This window comes from Crinia signifera, chromosome 2, assembly GCF_055691185.1.
Source record: "Crinia signifera chromosome 2, ASM5569118v1, whole genome shotgun sequence".
Taxonomy (NCBI): Eukaryota; Metazoa; Chordata; class Amphibia; order Anura; family Myobatrachidae; genus Crinia; species Crinia signifera.
In genome coordinates, this window is record NC_139218.1 from 228,320,397 (window position 1) to 228,339,934 (window position 19,538).

General features: G+C 45.2%; 1 protein-coding gene across 3 annotated transcripts in view; it reads left to right on the forward strand.

Moving 5' to 3' along the window:
- Window positions 1-4,782: 4,782 nt before the first annotated feature.
- TRIM37 (tripartite motif containing 37) overlaps window positions 4,783-19,538 on the forward strand; it is a 147,689-nt gene continuing 132,933 nt past the window's right edge. For all 3 annotated transcript variants that reach the window (XM_083173962.1, XM_083173963.1, XM_083173964.1), the window contains exons 1-2: window positions 4,783-5,163; window positions 12,175-12,276. In XM_083173962.1, the coding sequence (XP_083030088.1) occupies window positions 5,005-5,163; window positions 12,175-12,276 (261 nt within the window). In that variant the 5' untranslated portion in view covers window positions 4,783-5,004. The remainder of the gene's footprint in view (window positions 5,164-12,174; window positions 12,277-19,538) is intronic.

The following is a 19,538-nucleotide window of genomic DNA, read 5'->3' on the forward strand; positions in this document are numbered from 1 at the left end:
ATACCACATATTTTTTCACAAAGTGTGAAACCGAGAATTGTCCACAATCATCTTTTTTCATTACTGTAAATGTGTGCCCTACCTGCCCTATTCTCTAAGGCAGGGGAGGTGAACCTCAGGCCCGGGGGCCGTATGTGGACCCCATAGCCGGTCTGAGTGGCCCGCCCACCCGTCAGTGGCTTTGCCGGGAGTCAAGTATAGGGGAATTCTCGTGAAAGGTTGGTAGTTCTCATGAGATTCCTCTTAATCAACAGCAGCCATAGACTGTCAGTCCTATTCAGTGGCAGCCGCCGGAGGGTGGGACGGCTGCAGCTGGACAATTTGTATTAGAAATTTTTACATATGGTGCCCGAAGGATTTTTTCCCCATAAAAACGGCACTTGATACAAAAAAGGTTCCCCACCCCTGCTCTAAGGGAACAATATGCATCAAAGGCACACAGCGCAAAAAAAGGGTTGTGGTCTCACAATTAAGGGGAATGGTCACACAACAGTACCCCAAATTCCAAATCCGACAAACAGTAGCACAATCGTATTCTCATTATACAGCATGTAGTGTCCCTAATTCATATTACACCACATAGTAGTGACCCATATTACATCATACAGTAGTGCTCTTTACAAATAGTACCCACAGTAGCAGTGCCGCTCATACAAATAATGCCCGTAGTAGCAGTGCTGCTTATACACATAGGGGTTTTTCTAGTCCACAAGCAGCGCTGCGTGTGGTATAAATGCCGCCTGCCACTTGTACTGCTGCCCGCCACCCCCCCCCCTTGCTCGCCACGTATCCCGCATGGCTGTGAATGGAGCTGAAATAATGCCCATTGTAGAAGTGCCGCTTATACACATTGGCCCTCATTTCAGTTGGTTCGCATAGGGGAAAGATGTTTGGTATGTGCACATGCGCATGAACATTTATGCACATGTGCAGACTCTGTATGAACAGGCATGGCAAATTGATTATTCACCAGCCAGTTCAGAATGGGCGGGGTGGCAGGGACGGGTAGCACCCATGGGAATGCCCAGCATTTCATGGGCGTTCTCATGGTAACTCGCCCGTGATGCGGGTGCTGAGGGCAGGAAGCTGTTAGCACTGGATGCCAGCTGCCCACCCTGTTCACGTAGCAGGGCGTCGCAAACCTAAGTCACTAGAGAGACTTAAATTTGCCAGCAAATTTGCCATCGAATGATTTCTGCTCCGCATGCAAGGCTGTGAATGGATGTTAATGCAAAACATCCATTTGCATCTGTGCGGGGACATTTGCCATGTGAAGGGGGGCGAACGTTCGTGCAAGCGTCATACGGTTGGCTCGCAAAGCCTCTGCTCTCCCCCAGCCGCTCAGCCGGAGTAGCCGCAATGCTCTCCCCCGGCAAGGCAGAGCAGCAGCCGAAGCCTTTAGTTTAAGTGCCCCAGACACCAGAGAGGTGTCTTACATCTGAGAGCGCTAGAGAAATCATTCGATGGTCGCCGTCCATTGAATGATTTCACCCCTGCACCCAAGGCTGTGAATGCTGTGCGGGGAACTCGGCAAGCAGGGGGGGGGGGGGTAGGCGGCAATGCGTGTAAGCAGCACAACTGGGGGGCATTATTTGAGTAATCGGCATTCCTGGGGGCATTATATGGCCCCAAGAAATTTGGAGTGTTGTGTGTGGACCATAATAAGGTCCTATGTGTGTAAGCAGCACAACGGGGGGGGGGGGGGGGGGGGGGCATTATGAGTGTAAGCAGCATTCCTGGGGGCATTATATGGGTAAATGGCACTACTGGTGGCATTATGTGTTAGCAGCACTCCTGAGGGCAGTGAAATACCATGGGGGTGTGGCTTCACACTACACTTCTCCCTCCACCTTTCCCACTCAAATGTTCAGCTCTTGTATACTTATCATTTCATACCTTACCTGGGGCAGCACAACCAAGCCTCCATGCGGGGTCTCCTCAGGCTGGCATTCTTATTTGCAGGGCAGGAGGGACAGGAGCATGATGAGTGCACTTTGTGTGCTTTCTCATTCCTACCACTAGGATAGCCTGGGGGAGGCACTGTGAGCTACGGCAGAGGCTGTGTAACACTAACCACCTCCCCTGCTGGTGTTGGAGGTGGTGCGGATGAGGCACAGGCACAGCCGGCAAGGTGGGCTGGCAGAGGCAGAACCATTCCTCTTCCAAATAGAACTGATGGATAGCAGTTCCGCCCCACTTTTGGAAATCCCTTAGCTGTACACTCTTTTTTATTATACTTTATACAGTGCCACAAGGGATCCGCGTGAACCCAGTTACAGAGTACATGAACAAATAAACAAAACAAGAAAACAGTGACACATATGATATTTAAATATGTATTAGTGTGGCAGAAGACAAGGGATTTGGTGCAGTCAAAGGGAGTATGAAGTAGAAAATTGTTGAAGGTAGAGAAAGAAGGGCACACGAGAGCAGAGGGCTATGCTAGTGATAGCTAACATTCTAAAGGTAAGGGCAGACAAACAGGGTGAGGCAACAGGGTAAACAGTGAGAGTAGAACAGATGGTTATGATAAGAGTTGGCTAAGATTGGTGAAGAAGTGGGTCTTAAAGTTTTGTAGAGAGGTGATGGGAAGCGGTAGAGAATTTCAGAGATATGATGCAGCATTTGAAAAATCTTGAAAGTAGGAGTGGGAGGAAGTAATCAGTAGGCAGGAGAGGAGCTGTGCATTAGCCATGGGCAGATACTGTATGTATATGGGAGTGGAGTGGGTGAGGGCTTTGAAAAACTGGATTCTAAAAATAAAGGGGAGTCAGTAAAGGGCTTGTAAGAGACAGGCGGTGGATGTAGTGCATTGGGTGAGGAAGCTGAATAGGAGGAAATTGCAGTAGTCCAGGAGATGTCTAGAGAGTGGATAAGGGTCTTGGTAGCATCCTGGGTGTGAAAGGGCCTGGAAATATTTTTTAACTGAAAACAGCAGGTTTGTGAGATGTGCGGAATGATACGAAAAGAGAGGAAATAGTCAAGGATTACTCCAAGACAGTGCACTTGGGGGTGCTATTGGATTCAGGGTCTTCTTAATATTGTAAACAAACCCCAAAGGACTTTTCTGCTGCTGAGATCATGTACATATTATATATGCACTTAAGGTGCCTACATACAGAACAATTTGAAGAATATGGGCATTCCCAATCGATTTAAACGACCAATCTTCAAATTGTTCCGTGCATCGTTAACGATGCGCGTACCTGCCAATCATTAACGTTGGTCTATTATCTTCCATACATGCAGGAAGATCATAGACCAATCTTTTGTGAAGTGTATCAAATTGTTCCATGTGTACACGCGATGAACAATTTGATACACTCGTGAACGGTGTCGGATTGCTTTCAGGTACTTATGTAATATCTGGGCTCCCGTTTTTCTCATGAGACGCCCACGCTTTGGGCACGGTGGCTCGCTGCGCTCGCCACACTATATAAAATCAACTCCATGCGTAGTTGGATAGTAGGGGTATGAAAAAATGGGGTGCATTTAACATGGGAGCCCAGATAATACATAAGTACCTGCTTTCAAAATATGTTAGAGGGATTTCACATAAAATAACTGTGTAACTAAGTATACCCAGAAAGAATGTAACTAAGAGGGACCTCAGCATGCCATCCATTTGCAGCCACTTAGCCCACTATCTACATGAACTGTTAGTTGGATTTGTTTTCACATTCTGGCCCAGATGTGGAATAGCAGGCGGACTCCAAAAGGTCGACATGCAAAAGGCAACACAGGGAAAATGTTGACAATGAAAAGAAGGACACACGAAAATTTCAACATGAGTTTTTCTTGTTTTTTTTTTGTGGTCAATGTTGACACCTAAGCAGTGGACCCCTAATTAGTGTACCACTTCACTCACCATGCTTGGGCCAAGTGCCCTGCTGTTACCATACCCAAGCGGTGTGTCGTGTGGATGGTATGTAAGTATGAAAAAGTCCACTTTTTTTTTTTTTAAACAAACTGTGAAAAACTCATGTTGTCCTTTTGCTTGTATTGCCTATTGCCATGTTTACCTATTGACTGTCAACGTATACATTGTTTGTCAGCCTTCCAGACACCAAGAACGAATGTATACATTAAATGAGGGTAACAGATGTATCTGTGAGAGGTAGTAAAGCGCCCACTGATACAAGCGGGATGTTCACATTCCGAGACCCGAAATCTACCCAGGCACCTTATATATGAAGCAACATTTAGCGGCTAGAGTCCCCTAACAGACCCCTAGAGTGGCGCGCCGCGCAGCAGCTAGTCTGGCCCCCACCAAGTTGGTGCTACTACTACTACTACTACAAATAGTACTGCAGCTGCAGAAGCTACTTTGTTGGCTGCTACTGTACACACTACACATGAGAGAGACTGTCTGAGTGAGTGACTGACTGTAAAGGTTGAGACTAGTTCCCCTTCACCGTAAGGACCTGGGGAGGAGATGGGGCAGGGAGAGGAGGAGCAAGTTCAGAAGAAGGGACCCAAATGGACCCTCGCATAGCTCGCTTCGCTCGCAATGCTTCGGGCACGGTGGCTCGCTTCGCTCGCCACAGCTTTAATAACCTCCTCCACGCCCTAGTGGATGGTAGGGCATGAAATACCGCCTGTCGGCACATGTCGGCTCAAAAAAAAGTTGTCTTGTTCTGACCTTGCTCCTCCTCTCCCGCCCCCTCTCCCGCCCCCTCTCCTCCCCAGGTCCTTACGGCGAAGGGGAACTAGCTGCTACCTGACTTGTAAATCTGTGACGCTCTCTTACGCCATGACGTCACACATGCATCACCCACCCCATTGGTCGCTTCTCGCTGGCGTCGCTCGTCTCTCAGTAACAAGCCGCGGTTCAATATGGCGGATGAGGGTTGGATGCTGTAAACGACCGCGGTCTTATGTGTTCTAATTCCTTTCCCCCGTACCCTGTTACCACAAGAGTGAGCAGGCCGCGTCCCCGTCATCCGCCTCCCCTGGCCGCCTTCTCTTATCCCCGTGCCTCTCCACCCCTCCACCGGCTGCTGCATGTCTGCAGCTGAAAGGGGGCGTTTTACTGATAATTTCCTCACCTGTCTCTGTAGCACCATCAAGTACTTGACCTACTTCAGGTCCAGGAAGAAATCTCTTCAATACTGCAAGATTAAAGACCCCAAACTGGAGGAGATGGACGAGCAGAGCGTGGAGGTGATGGGGGAGGAGCAGGGGCTTTGACAGTTGTCTTGGGGACATACATGTAGCATGACTTTAGTGTTACAGCAGGTATTAATGTTATGCCCTCTATGCCCTAGTTAGGATGCTGACATTTCCTCTATTCATAAGTATTACAAAACCACAGAAGAACTTGGTTCAGATACGCAGTGATATTTGCCAAAATATGGAATCATTTGCATTTACTGGGGTGCTACAAACGTGTTGCAATTAGTTTCATCCTATATGCTGCTCTACTGTAGCTATGGGCTCATTAGTTGTTGTTTGCAGTCCTATAGGACTGTGCACAAAACTGTACAGGTCCTATGTCAGAGTGGGCCGTGTGACAGGGCTAGTTGAGGCGATGTTACAATGGCAACTGACACCCACTGTATAAAGTTCAATTGATCCCTTTGTTTGTAGACACTTAAAGGAGATTGCAGTGTATGATCATAATATGTACTGAGCTGTCTTCGGTCTTGAGAGCAGTTTTAGGGTATATTTTCAACAGTTTAAATAGCGCTGTACATGATATTTATTGACCTAGCGGCTTCCTTCACCTACTGGATATTTCTTATAAAAGATACATCTGTATGCACCCCTCAATTATGTTCTGTTTAGGTTTGCCTAAAGGCTGATTGTATAATGTGTACTGCTCACTGTCTGCACTTAGTTACCAGGGCCAGCAAAGCATCGGAGGAGTGGCCAGTGTGTGACAATGTCCCTTGGTAGCATTCAAGCTTATGGAAAACACAAAGGACATTTATTTTTCTGTGATGTGCAGCTGCACACATATTACTAAGAAATATGGTACTCCCATCAATGCACATTTTACTGTGCGCTACTACGATGCTAGTGGATGTGAAGTGCCAGTATTCTGATGGTTCCTAAGGGTTTGTGGGCATTGTCGCTAATTGAATTTGTCCTATCATGTTTGAGGTGGTTCTGCACATTTCTACACCATGTTCAATGCACGAAAACCTTGCACAACGTTTACCATCAAATTGAATCTTTGGTTTTTAATGAACAATTTCTAGACTGACTCAGGTTTATTCAATTTGAATGAAAAATGGGTACTTGTTTCCTAGAACGGCCACAATCGTGAGTGATCGTGGCTCTTAATTAAGGGACACGATCCTCACGATGTGGCCGATTTTTTACAATTTTTTCCCTTTGAATGACAGAAATCGGGTCAATCGGTCGGTCGCGACCAATTAAAATCGGCCGCGATGCGACCGACCGATTCACCCGATTTTTCCATAGACTTCAATGTTAAAAAATCTTTTAACATTGAAATCGGGAGGATCGCGTTGGTCTTGTGCCATTATAATGGCACAAGATTAGATGGACTTGATTAAGTCCATCTCACATAGGGAAAAATGATAAAAAAGGTGAAATGGGCCAATATGACCCATTTCACATTTTTTATGTGCCCGCCATGACCCCACGATAGACGTCAACCCGAAGCGTGGCGAGCGCAGCGAGCCCGCGAGGGGCGGCGGTACGCGTCCTCCGACCTTTTCATTCCCCTACTATCCACGTCGGCGTGGAGTTGAGAATATATAGTGTGGCGAGCGCAGCGAGCCACCGAGCCCGAAGCGTGGCGAGCGGACGCGTATACCTGTGAAGTTATACGCGTCCCATCGCGGGGCTCGCTGCGCTCGCCACACTATATATTCTCAACTCCACGCCGATGTGGATAGTAGGGGAATGAAAAGGTCGGAGGACGCGCACCGCCGCCATTGCAATGCTGGGTTATTTAACAAATTAATAAATCGTTGCAGGCATACACTTATGGCAAGAAAGAGGTAATTACCCAGCCGGATAATCTCTGGCGCTAGAACAGGTATCCTTCTTAATCATCCGCAGTGTAAATGAAGGGATAGTCAGTCCCTTATACACAAAACAGAAAAAAAAAGCAATAAGAAACTGCGCGTGAGGAAAAATAAACCTGATCACACAGAGTGGCCATTAAAATTCATACACATTTATTAATATAACCATATAAAATAAAGAAAAAGTGATGACCTGGAACTACTGAGAGCTTGATTATGGGTATAGGAAATGGTCACCCCTTCTTTCTCTTCCAAATAGGATTCTGGTCCTATAGCAGACTTAAAAATTGACACTTTTAATGGTGGAGGTAAGTATGCAGAAGCACAGTCTATTATACCACTCAGGATTGACGGGAGTCCTGCATCACTTTGCTGGAATATTGGCAGCTGATGGTTGTCTTCTGGTACATAAACTTTGATGTTGCTCCAGTTAAATATGAGTGCTTCAAGAAAGTCCTGGTTCAGTGATCCAATTGGGAAATTTTATTAAAAGGCTCTGATGATGGCAGATAAAGATGTAACTTGCAGGGTCATTGTGAAGCAAACAACAAATAGGGACAACCTATCAGAAAGTTCAGCGTGCATAACTATTCACCCATCTAAAGTCAGTACTTTTATAGAGCCACCTTTTGCAGCAATTACAGCCACAAATCGTTTTGGGTAAGTCTCTATGAGATTGCCACTGGGATATTTTGCCCGTTCCTTAAAGCAAAACTGCTCCAGCTACTTCATGTTGGATGGTTTCCTCTTGTGAACAGTAATCTGCAAGTCTCAATACAGATTCTCAATTGGATTGAGATCTGGGCTTTGACTAGGCCATTCCAACACATTTAAATGTTTCCCCTTAAACCAGTCGAGTATTGCTTTAGCAGTATGCTTTGGGTCATTGTCCTGCAGGAAGGTGACCTTCCCCCCCCAGTCTCAAATCACAGGTACTGTTTACTGAAACAGGTTTTCCTCAAGAATATGCATTTACCACCATCCATCTTTCCCTTGACTCAATTCAGGTTTCCCAGTCCCTGATGCTGAAAAGCATCCCCACAACATGATGCTGCCACCACTGTTTCACTGTGGGGATGGTGTTCTTGGGGTGATGGGATGTGTTGGACATAGCATTTTCCTTGGTGGCCGAAAAGTAAAATTTTAGTCTTACCTGACCAGAGCACCTTCCTCCATACATATGGACAGTCACCCACATGCCTTTTGGCAAACTAAAAATGTGCCTTTTTATTTTTAACACTAAGTAATGGCTTTGTTTTGGCCACTCTTCTATAAAGCCCAGCTCTATGGAGTATATGGCTTATTATGGTCTCATTCGCAGATCAGTATCTGCTGTGGAACTCTGCAGCTCCTTCAGGGTTACCTTTGGTCTCTGTGCTGCCTCACTGATTAATGCCCTCCTTGCATGATCTGTAAGTTAGGGTGGGTGGCTTTCTTGGCAGATTTGTTGTGGTACCATGTTCTCCGGGGGATCATCAAAAGATGACCCTGACTTGTTTGGAGAGCTCCTTGGTCTTTATGGTGTTGTGCCTCTTGTTTAGTGGTTGCAGCCTCTGTGGACTTTCAGTAAAAGTGTGTTTATACTGATAGATCATATGACACTTATAGCCCTTTCACACCAGAAAATGCTGGGACCCACCCAGGAATATGGCCCAGGAATCAAGCCGGGCCATTCCCGGCATTTTCTGGTGTGTGAAGCGGGCGGGAAGTAGGTGGGGAGGAGGCACTGTAGATTGGCACTGTAGATTGCTCAGCACACAGTGCTGTGTGCTGACCGATCTGTCAGGGCCAGTGTTCTCCGGTGAGAACACTGGCAATCCAACTAGATTTATCATGCATGCATGATCTACATCGCTCTGCAATAGCGACACACGTTGCCATGCATTGCTATCACTATAGCACACAGAGCAATGTCATTTTGTAAGCGTTTTCTAATCTAGTCAAAGGAAGTCAGATCGCTTAGAAAATGACACTAAATTGCCATGTGTGTAGGCCTCGCTAGGGGGAGACAGGAGCAAGCAGTTGAGTGTCAGGTAGAGCAAGGGGGGTGGAGAGAGGGATGTCAGGCAAAGAGAACAAAAGTGTGTGTCAGAGAGAGAGAGGCACAGTACCAGGTAGATCGAGAGATGGGAAAGAGAAAGGGTGACACTATCAAAAGAGGAGGAATGTGTGGGGAAAGAGTTGGAGAGAAGATGGTAAGGAAAAAGAGACTAGGAGCAGAGAGAGATAAGTGAGGTTTAAGGTGCCCATACATGGTTCGATGATCGCACCCATTATGGGCTGGATCGCATAGCAATGCATGAGATTTACAAAAAGTATGTGCAGCACATACTTTTTGTACTGTGCAATGAGATGCCTGGCTATTATCTACTAAAAGGTGCTAGATATATAAGCAGACTCAGATTGGTTGCTTTGGGCAACATCTGCACATTTGAAAGCCTGCACTTTAGTAAATATTATTGTTTATTTTTATGGTGCCACAGGTGGGACCACAAGACAGTGGGAAGAGAACAGGTACCTGGGACATAATGGTTATAGTTCTCTATTCCATCTAAGGAGAGTAATCATTCATTGACTGACTTCAAGTGGGCCCAAGGGATAATTGTATAGTGAAAAAATAATATACAACTTTGAAGACCTATTTTGGCAACTGTTTTATACATATAATGTATAAATGTATTTTATAAAAAAAAAAAAAAATGTTTATTTATATATGCACACATTGCAATAAGTCCCACTAGTCAGTAGCAGGGGGTGGGAGTTCATGAGCATCACTGCTGCAGCTGCCTGGGACAAGCCTCAAACTGAGCAATCCTGTTCTTTTCACAGTCTGAAACTGTGCGAACTACCTATAGCTGCTATTAAAACTGTAGATCTAGGTTGGGCTGCAGGAAGATTATCCATTCACTGGGCTGGGGAGGGAGGAGGAATATGGAAGGAAGCAGAGTGGCTGGCATGGTCTCCTGAGCCTGTATCTGCCTCTTGTTGGCATTTCTGACCGGTCACTTCAGACCGCAACTACTGTATATCCAGGAATGCCCAGCTTGGTGTGCCTGCATCTGATGTGACCATGCCAGGCAAGTGGTTACATGTACTGGTTAAAACATTATCAATTTAAGTTGATCACTGTCTACACACTGCACGTAATGATTATTAATATTTAATACCTTTACACATGCTACCTAAAAAAACTCATCGAGTGATACACACCTCCTGTATACAAGGGTTCTTTTTTCTACAACAGCTGAATTAGCTCTTGCACAAATGTGCTACCCCTGCAGTTCCTCTTCCGTGACTGGGATGTCACTTTCTGCCCTGGTGCTTATAGCACAGACTAATCTGTATTTCAGCAGAGGGCTACAGACCAAACTAGAAGCACCACAGCAGAAAGTGACACCCAGGCATGAAAGAAGACTTGCACAGATTTTGAAAGGTGCATGTGCTTTAATGAACACTGTTTTTCCACAATTCCTAGTAGAATGTGTAAGAAATTATAGTAAACAATGTATATGGAGGGATAAACTGGCTTTTTTTTTTTATTATGCATGTACCCTCTTGTACCTGGTCCAGATGACTTATTTGTCTTTTAGCTGTGCATTTCATCTGACAACCTCTAGTTGTTTTGTACCTTTCTGTAGACTGAAGCAGCGGTATCCGGATTGATCATAGACTGACTCATGATAAGTCATATGGTCGACCACTAATGGTCGACAGGGTTTAAAGGTCAACACGCAATACGTCAATAGGGTTTAAAGGTCGACATGCTTATTTTTATTTATTTTTTGCTAAATTTTCAGCCGACATGTGGTATTTCATGCCCTACCATTCACTAGGGCGTGGAGGGACAATAAAATAGTGCGCCGAGCCCAAAGCATGGCGAGTGCAGTGGTACACTTGGTGCCCATGTAGACCTATTGGATGTCGACCATATAACTGTCTATGATGAGACAGTCTATGATGCATACCATAACCTAAGCAGCTGGTGGCCTCCATGGGGTATATTCAATTAAAGTAGGAGCTGCTGTCTTGTCCAAAAGATGGCATTATCCAACTAGAATAGATCCGAAGGGCTTCGGACCTATTCAATTCCATCTGCTTTTGTTTCGGAAACCAGGTGGATTGGTGGAATAGCTGCCAATACACCTGCTTTTGTCAGAAATGGGGGGCAAATCCAACAGGTTTTGGCCCAGTTTCCAACCATTTCAATCCGACTTTAAAAAAAGTTGGGTTGAGGCAGAGAGGATGGTGCTGGGTGAGTAGCAGCAGCTCATCTAGCGCCGACCTCCCATCCTCTAGCCTCCCGCATCACCCACCCATCCTGCCGCCGGGCTAGGTGAGATCAGGTCTCCCGGCCGCATACCACCACCGCACTTACCTGGTCCCGGCACCAGCCGGGTGAGCATCAATCAGTGGCCAAATCCAACATTCAGATTTGGCCGCTGCATTGAATAGGTAGTGTCAGATCCATTGTGCAAAAAGAATATCTGAATGGATTCGACACTAATTGAATGAATATACCCCTATGGGAGGAATTCCAATGTAAGCATGTGGGCAGCCAGTGGATGGTGCCCTACATAGCTATTGAACTGTCAATGCCTGCGTTTCGGCTCACAGCCCAACCTTTACAAAAACATGCATTGCATATCCCTCCCCATCATTTTAAACTGGAGGCCTGGGTTGATCAATATATTCCTCCCCTATGTCTTCAACTGTAATGGGGCCCCATACATCAGCAATTAATTGTGACAATCCTCTGTTCTGGAGATGATTGTCACAATCTTTAATGTATGGGCTCCCCCTTTTGGCAATTCAAAAATTAATATGGATCGCCAATCGATTGCTGAATCAGAGTTTTAAACATGTTTAATAATCTGGTTTTATTGGAGTTTCATTTATGTATGTGTGGGCAATCTAACTGGAAAAATCTACCGATCACTGAAACAAATCTGTAGTGTGTGGGCAAGTCAAATAGATTGAAGAAACCATTTATCTGGGGAAAAAATCACTGGATCTGAAAAACAATTAATTGTGATTGCTGTTGCCTGGTGCACGTCTCCATGCTACTCCCCCAGAGTCCTCAGTTGTACAACCTTTTCTAAGTTGTGTTTTTGGTTTGACACTTTGTGCAAAGTTAATCTGACAAACCACTCTTTGGCTTTTAATTTGTACCTAGGGTATAGCTGAAGTCTTTAGATGTTTCATCTGCATGGAAAAGCTGCGGGATGCTCGTCTCTGTCCACACTGCTCCAAACTCTGCTGTTTCAGTTGTATACGGGTAAGTGTTACATTTCTCCTGCAATTGGAATTGATGCACTTAATATGTTTTATATGTTACAATGTACTGGATATTTGAGGTCACTAATGCTGCTTTCAGACCGCATAACTGGCTTTGACCCTGTATTTGGAAACGTTTCCAAAAACGGGTCTGCCAGATAAAACCCCTTTCACACCGCAGCACTTAAACGGTATATTACCGTTTAAGTGCCGATTTTTTGACACTGGCAGACCCGTTTTTGGAAACTTTCCAAATACAGGGTCAAAGCCAGTGCAGCCTTCAGCCCTCCCCTCCGTGCAGCTCCCCCCCCCCTCGCGTGTCGACCGAGAGCATGTCGACGCCCCCCGCGCATGTCGACGCCCCCCGCGCATGTCGACGCCCCCCGCGCGTGTCGACGCCCCCCACCCCACCCCGCGTGTCGGCGCGCCCCCCCCCCCCCCCGTGTCGACTTACCCCGTGCCGGTACCTCCGTTGTGGACTGCAGCTCAGTATGCTCGGAAAGCACTTATGAAAAAAGTGTCTTCCAGAAAATGGCTGCCCCATAGGAAACCCTGTTTAAAAAAACTGTCTTCCGTATGGGGGGCAGCCATTTTCTGAAAGACACTTTTTTCATAAGTGCTTTCCGAGCATACTGAGCTGCAGTGCCGGGAACCACAACGGAGATACCGGCACGGGGTAAGTCGACACGGGGGGGGGGGGGGGGGGCGCCGACACGCGCGGGGGGGGTCGACACGCGGGGGCCGTCGACACGCGCGGGGGGCGTCGACACACGCGCGGGGGGTGTCGACACGCGCGGGGGGGGCTCCAGTGCTGTGAATACTTAATGAGCGCTCATTAAGTATTCACTGTGCTGAATTTAGGACCCAGCTCATTGGCTGGGTCCTAAATACCGTTTCTGAGCCGATTTTTGCGCTAAAATACCGGTTCAGAAACGGGTAGGACCCTGCATTTTAACCGGTTAGAAAAAACGGCATTTTCTAACCGGTTAAGTGGGACTGGACCTTTCAGACCGCACACATTACCGTTTTAAAACGGTAAAAAAACGGCAATTTACCGTTTTAAAAGTGCGGTCTGAAAGGGGCATTATAATAAAGCAGCTGTGAATGGTAAACTAAAGGTATGATATATTTTTTGCATAAATTCAGAACAATCCTTTATACATTATGGCCCTTATTCAGATCTGATTGCAGTACAAATTTGTTTGGAAAATTGGCAAAACCATGTGCATTGCAGGTGGGGCAGATGTAACATGTGCAGAGAGAGTTAAATTTGGGTGGAGGTGTGTTGAAACTGAAATCTAAATTGCAGTGTAAAAATAATGCAGTCAGTATTTACCCTGCAAAGAAACAAAATAACTCTCACAAATCTAACTCTCTGCACATGTTACCTCTGCCCCACCTGCAGTGCACATGGTTTTGCCCATTTTCCAAACAAATTTGTACTGCGATCAGATCCGAATAAAGGCCTATGTATGTTAAGCTAGCCAAATCATTCCAGAGTCTTCAGCTTTTAGTCAGTCCTACACTAGAGCGCATAAACCTAAGTAATATGCTTTTTTGCCTGTGGTGAGGATCATCTGCACAAAGCTTTGAAACCTTCACAAACATGAAACACTTGCAGTATGTGTAAACCCGTATGTGCTGGATGAAGATTTTTTTAAATTCTGTTTTTATTGAAAGAAAATAGATACAAATTGAAACAAAAGCAAATAAGGGGACATCATCAGACAAATTAGGAGAAACGGAACATAACCGTATGTACCAGTACAAGTGCTGTCAAGTCAAATAGTGCAACATCACTTAAATCTGTATCGACCTATAATAAGATAAATGATTAGAAAAAGAAGAGAGTGAAAGGAAATTAGAGAAAAAATGGGGGGGGGGGGGGGGGCTGGTATATCCAGGGTCCGAGAGTATATATAAAATAAATGGAGTAGTAGCAAATCATCAGTCACAGCCTTCCAATTGAAGAGATATAATCTTTATATACCCTAGAACAGGGGTCCTCAAACTATTTTTCTTTGGACCCCATCATACAAAAAACTAATTACATGGACCCCAGCAAGTTACTGCAGAAGGTCATCACATCACACGTGTAATCAGCGGACGGCACATACATGGCAGTATTGTGGAGGCACAAAATCATGTGAGGAGTTTAACATAAGACAACTCAACAGATTTTCCCAACTCCTTAAACCTCTGCCCTAGACGATTTATAATCCATCCAAGGTAACCACACAATTGTAAACACAGACATTCTATCCTTGGAGCTTACGAGCATATCTTCCATATTTATATAATAGTCTAGTCTAGAGAACCAGATATGTCAGGTGGGGGTAATATGGGATTTTCAAAAAGTAGGAATCACCGCACGGACGGCATTACCAAGGTGTTGTAATAGCGATTTCTTATAAGCGGACATAGACATGGAAGAATGATTCAGTAGGTAATAGTGCACACTGCTCAAGTGCAGCCGCAAAAGCAAACCGGACAATGGCATGCATTAAAAGGGGTATGGATTCAAGTGATGCAAATGTGATAGTGCCTCTTCACAAGGCATTGGTGAGACCACCGCACCTTCAAAAGGGCTTAAATGAATTGGAACAGGTACAGAGAAGGACGACCAAGCTAGTTAAGTAAGTTTTATTTATATAGCGCACTTTCTCCAACAGGACTCAAGGTGCTTTACATACATTAAAAATAGCAATGCACATACTGTAATACAAAGGGTTATCAGTACAAGGAACAGGCAACAATGGCAGTACAGATATACATCACACGTACAGATATGCACAAGACTCATTCTAATAAGGGACATGGACATAGGGAACATATAATTACTGTGCAGTACCCAGGAAGCCATTCAGCGGCGCCACATGGTGATTGCACAGCCAGATAGGTAGCCAGATAGGTAGCCATTAACAGGATGGATATATATATATATATATATATATATATATATATATATATATATATATATATATATATATATATATATATATATATATATATATATATATATATATATATATATATATATATATATATATATATATATACATACATACATATATACATATACACAGACATGGGGAACATATAATTACCGAGCTGTGCAGCACTCAGGCAGCCATTCTGCAGCGCCACATGGTGATTGCACCAGCCAGCACCGTACATATAGAACAGTACAGGGTACACAGAACTAGACATAACACAATTCTTAGTATAGCCGAGATATAAGGAAGTGAATGAGAATAGATGCATGTATAGATTGTAGGTGAGTAAGAGAGCTGTAGTTGAAATGCAAGAAGAGTGCTGTGAGAACAGGAAGGAAGAGGAGAGAGTGCCTTGCTCGTGAGAGCTTACATTCTTTAGGGAAGGGTAAGACAGACAGGAGTGACACACAAGGGTTAGCGGTGAGCATAAATATACTGTTAGGATGAAAGATGGTTGGATTTTATGTGGGAGGGTTGGTAGATGATCAGTTCAGTCCTAGACATTTTAAGTCTAAAAAAGGTCTAATCATCCTAGACAATCCAAATGCAGGACAGGTAAAAGTTCTTGAATCACTAGAATACAAAGATAGGCTAACCAGGCTGAATATGGAGAAATGGAGGTTGAGAGGTGATATGATTAGTATGTTCAAATACAGGATTGGGAATCATATAGAACTGGGAGATGATATGTTCACTAACAGGTCTATACTTGGCACACGCGGGCATGTACTGAGGCTCGAGGAAAAGAAATTCCGTACTGAATTAAGAAGAGGATTCTTCACCATTAGAGCTGTAAAATTCTGGAACGAGTTGCCGGTGGGGGTGATTATAGCAACTACTAGTAATGAATTTAAATCAAAACTGGATGCATTTTTGGCCACTTAGGGAATCCTATAGATATGACTTATTCAAGTCAGTAGTTACAAGTTAGATGGACTGACGGCTTTTTTCAGCCTTAATTACTATGTTACTATGTAACAGCCAAAAGGCCAGGTCAGAGAGGACAGGGGTATGTAGAATATATGTGGAGATGAATATTGCATCATGCCAAAAAGCTTTAATGAGGGGGCAGGTCCGCCATATGTGCATTATGGTTCCTAAATCATTATGACCTCTCCAGCAAGTGGGAGAAATAGATGGTAAATAGCATGCAGTAGAGAGGGGTATCTGTACCATCTCATCAATAATGTATATTGCTTTTTCTTTTACCTGTATACAGATGGAAATTCTATGTGCTTTAAGAAATATAGACTCCCTCTCGCTATCTGATAGTGAGATAGTCAGGTCTCTTTCCTATTTTTGAGTGAAGATTGTCGGGGTTGGGCAGTTGTAATAACTGATATAAGGAATATATTATATGGCTAGGGTTTGATGAAGATTTTACCCATAACATCGGATATATTATATGGAGTTAGTAGTTTTTGTCCCCTCACCTTTTTTGCAACAGCCTCCACTCCACTGGCAAGGCTTTCTACTAGATTTTAAAACATGGGGCAAAGTCATTGGTGAGGCTCGGTACCAGTATTGTGGGATGGGTCCTTGCTTCTTTCCAGTGTTGAGTTCATTCTAAAGGAGTTTGGTTGGTTGAGATCTTGGCTCATGCAAGCCAGTAAAGTTCTTCCACACCAGACATCATAAATTCAAAACAACACCAGACCATTATTCCTTGCCCACAAAACTTTACAGTTGGCAGAAAGCGTTTTTTTCCAGGATCCATCAGATGCTTTTAGGGATCTTAGTCATGATAATAAATTCCCTCCCCACTGAAGCAGGGACTTGGTCTCTTCCTTTACTGTGTCTGGTGCCCTTTTCCCCACACTGTGTGGAGCTGAGAGGGAGAATTTCACTGCAGACTCTGGTGACTGTTTCTTCTGAGCAGCACTTTCCCGGGAACCGCTGAGAGTCTATTACAACAGGGCAGACAGATATGTACTCTGGTTACATTATTCTGTGGCAGCGCCTGACATCTTTGCACTGTGTGTGTTATATATGACTGAAAGGTGTATGTCTGCTGTTGTGGGGGAAGGTGCCACTGCAATGTTAATAGACTGCAAGTTTTGCGGTACCAAATTAACTGCTGAACAGATGGACCAGGGGGTTTTGTGCCCTGCATGCGACTCTGTTCCCAGTGGGGCTCAAGTCCAGAGGTCTGAGCAGCCTGAACCTGCGTGGGCGGCTGCCCTGGGGAAATCTATGGCTGCCTTAGTGCAGGCCCTGAATAGGCAGAGGGACGAGCTCAGTAGGTCCCCAAGACTTTTCCCTTCATCACAACCTTCTGTTACCCACTCCCTCACAAGGGGACCCTGCTTTACTACAGGCTATGCAAAACACTGCACAGAGTGTGCACAAAATGAGTGCATATATGGAGCAGTTTAAGGCACCTGAGGTTTCTACTATTAGGCACCCCTTGTCCACCCCACCTTCACTTAATCTTGACTCTGAGGAGGAGGAAGAAGGAGGAGGAATGTCCCGACATGTTTTGGGGACAGAGTGATGATTTTGAAGTCTCTAACCCTGGGATTGAGGATTTGATAGTGGCTGTTTAAACAAGCTTTGAATCTTGGTGAAAGTGATAAAGTGCAGCAAGAAGGTGTTTTTAAGAAGCAGCGCAGAAATGTGGTGACTTTTCCCTCGGATGAGGGCATGAAGGATTTTTTAGTGGAGGCATCGAAAACACCTGATTAAAGATTGATTATGCCTAAACGCTTTGCAAATTTGTATCCCATGCTGGAGAAGCATGTTAAACTATGGGAGAAAGTTCTGTTGGTGGATGCAACTGTGGCAAGCTTGTCAAAAACCACGTTGTTACCTGTCAAAGGGGGTGCGGCTTTCAAAGACCGTGTGGATAAAAAGATTGAAGGTTGCCTTAAGGCCACGTTTGAAGTGGTAGGTTTTACTCCACGCCCGGTTATTGTGTCGGCCTGGGTCTCTAAGGCCATGATAGTGTGGGCTGATGCGTTGTGTACTCAGCTGCAACCAGACTCGGAGGCTTTTTACCTTGCGAAAAAGTTAGTGTGCAGCTGAATATGTACATAAAGCCGGTAAAGAGGGCGTCCGAGGTGTCAGCCGTTCCTGTAAACGGCTAGGAGAGTTCTCTGGCTTAAGTCCTGGGAGGCTGACAGTGAGTCCAAAAAGTCACTGGAAGCTCTGTCTTTCCAACGAGAGCTGCTATTTGGTTCGGAGCTTGAGTCTCTGATCAAGCAGGCCACGGGGGGAAAGAGTACTTTCCTGCCTACTACAGCAGCCAAACCAGCAAGCTCAAAGTTTGAGGCATTCCATCAGTCCTTTCGTTCTTCCTTTTGACGGGGAGCATCCATCAGAGGTCAGCTCAGTAGAGGCAAGTTTCCATCTAGCAAAGGACGTGCGCCCAGGTGATGGTGGTAATGGCAGCAGCTCTTCGGTTGAAGGGAATTGTAATCATTCCGTACCTAGACCTGGTATTCAAGGTGGAGAAATTGCGGGAGAACCTGATAGTGGTGACTTAATTCTTGCAAGACCATGGTTGGATTTTGAATATCCAAAAGTCCCAATTGAGTCCAACACAGACTGCCGTTTTTAGGGTTTTTCTTCCAGAAGCAAAAGCCAGAGACATTCATCTGCTGGTTCTTTCGCTCCTTCAATCGCTGAACCCTTCAGTTTGGAGGTGTTTCAAGCTACTGGGCAAGATGGTGGCCACATTCGAGACCCTACAGTATGCAAGGTTTCATTCAAGACTATTTCAATGGAACATCCTCACCAGCTAGTCATGGAATCCATGAAGCAGTAAACTCTGGTCCTGACTCTGGAGACAAGAGAGTCTTTGATGTGGTGGACGGACCTGGAAACTCTTCAATTAGATCATTCCCTTCAGACGTGGGACTGGTTGGTGGTCACGACCGATGCAAGTCTCAGGGGATGGGGAGCTGTGGCTATACATCTCAGGCTGCAGGAGCTGTGGTCCAGTACGGAATCTTCTTTACCGATAAATATATTGGAGCTTCGAGTGGTGTGGAGGACGCTTCAGCAAGCAGAGGAGTTGTTGATAGGGTCTCCCATAAGGATACAGTCGGACAATGCCACGGCTGTGACATATCTTAAACATCAAGGGGGCACACGCAGCAAGCTGGCAATGCAGGGTGTCTCGGATTTTTCAGTGGGGGGAAACTCATGTTCCGGCCTTGTCGGCTGTATTCATTCCGGGGATCCTCAGCAGATCAGACCTGCTGGAAGGGGAATTATCATTGAACCTGGAGGTATTTCAGGACATAGTGTGTCTCTGGTGGCTCCC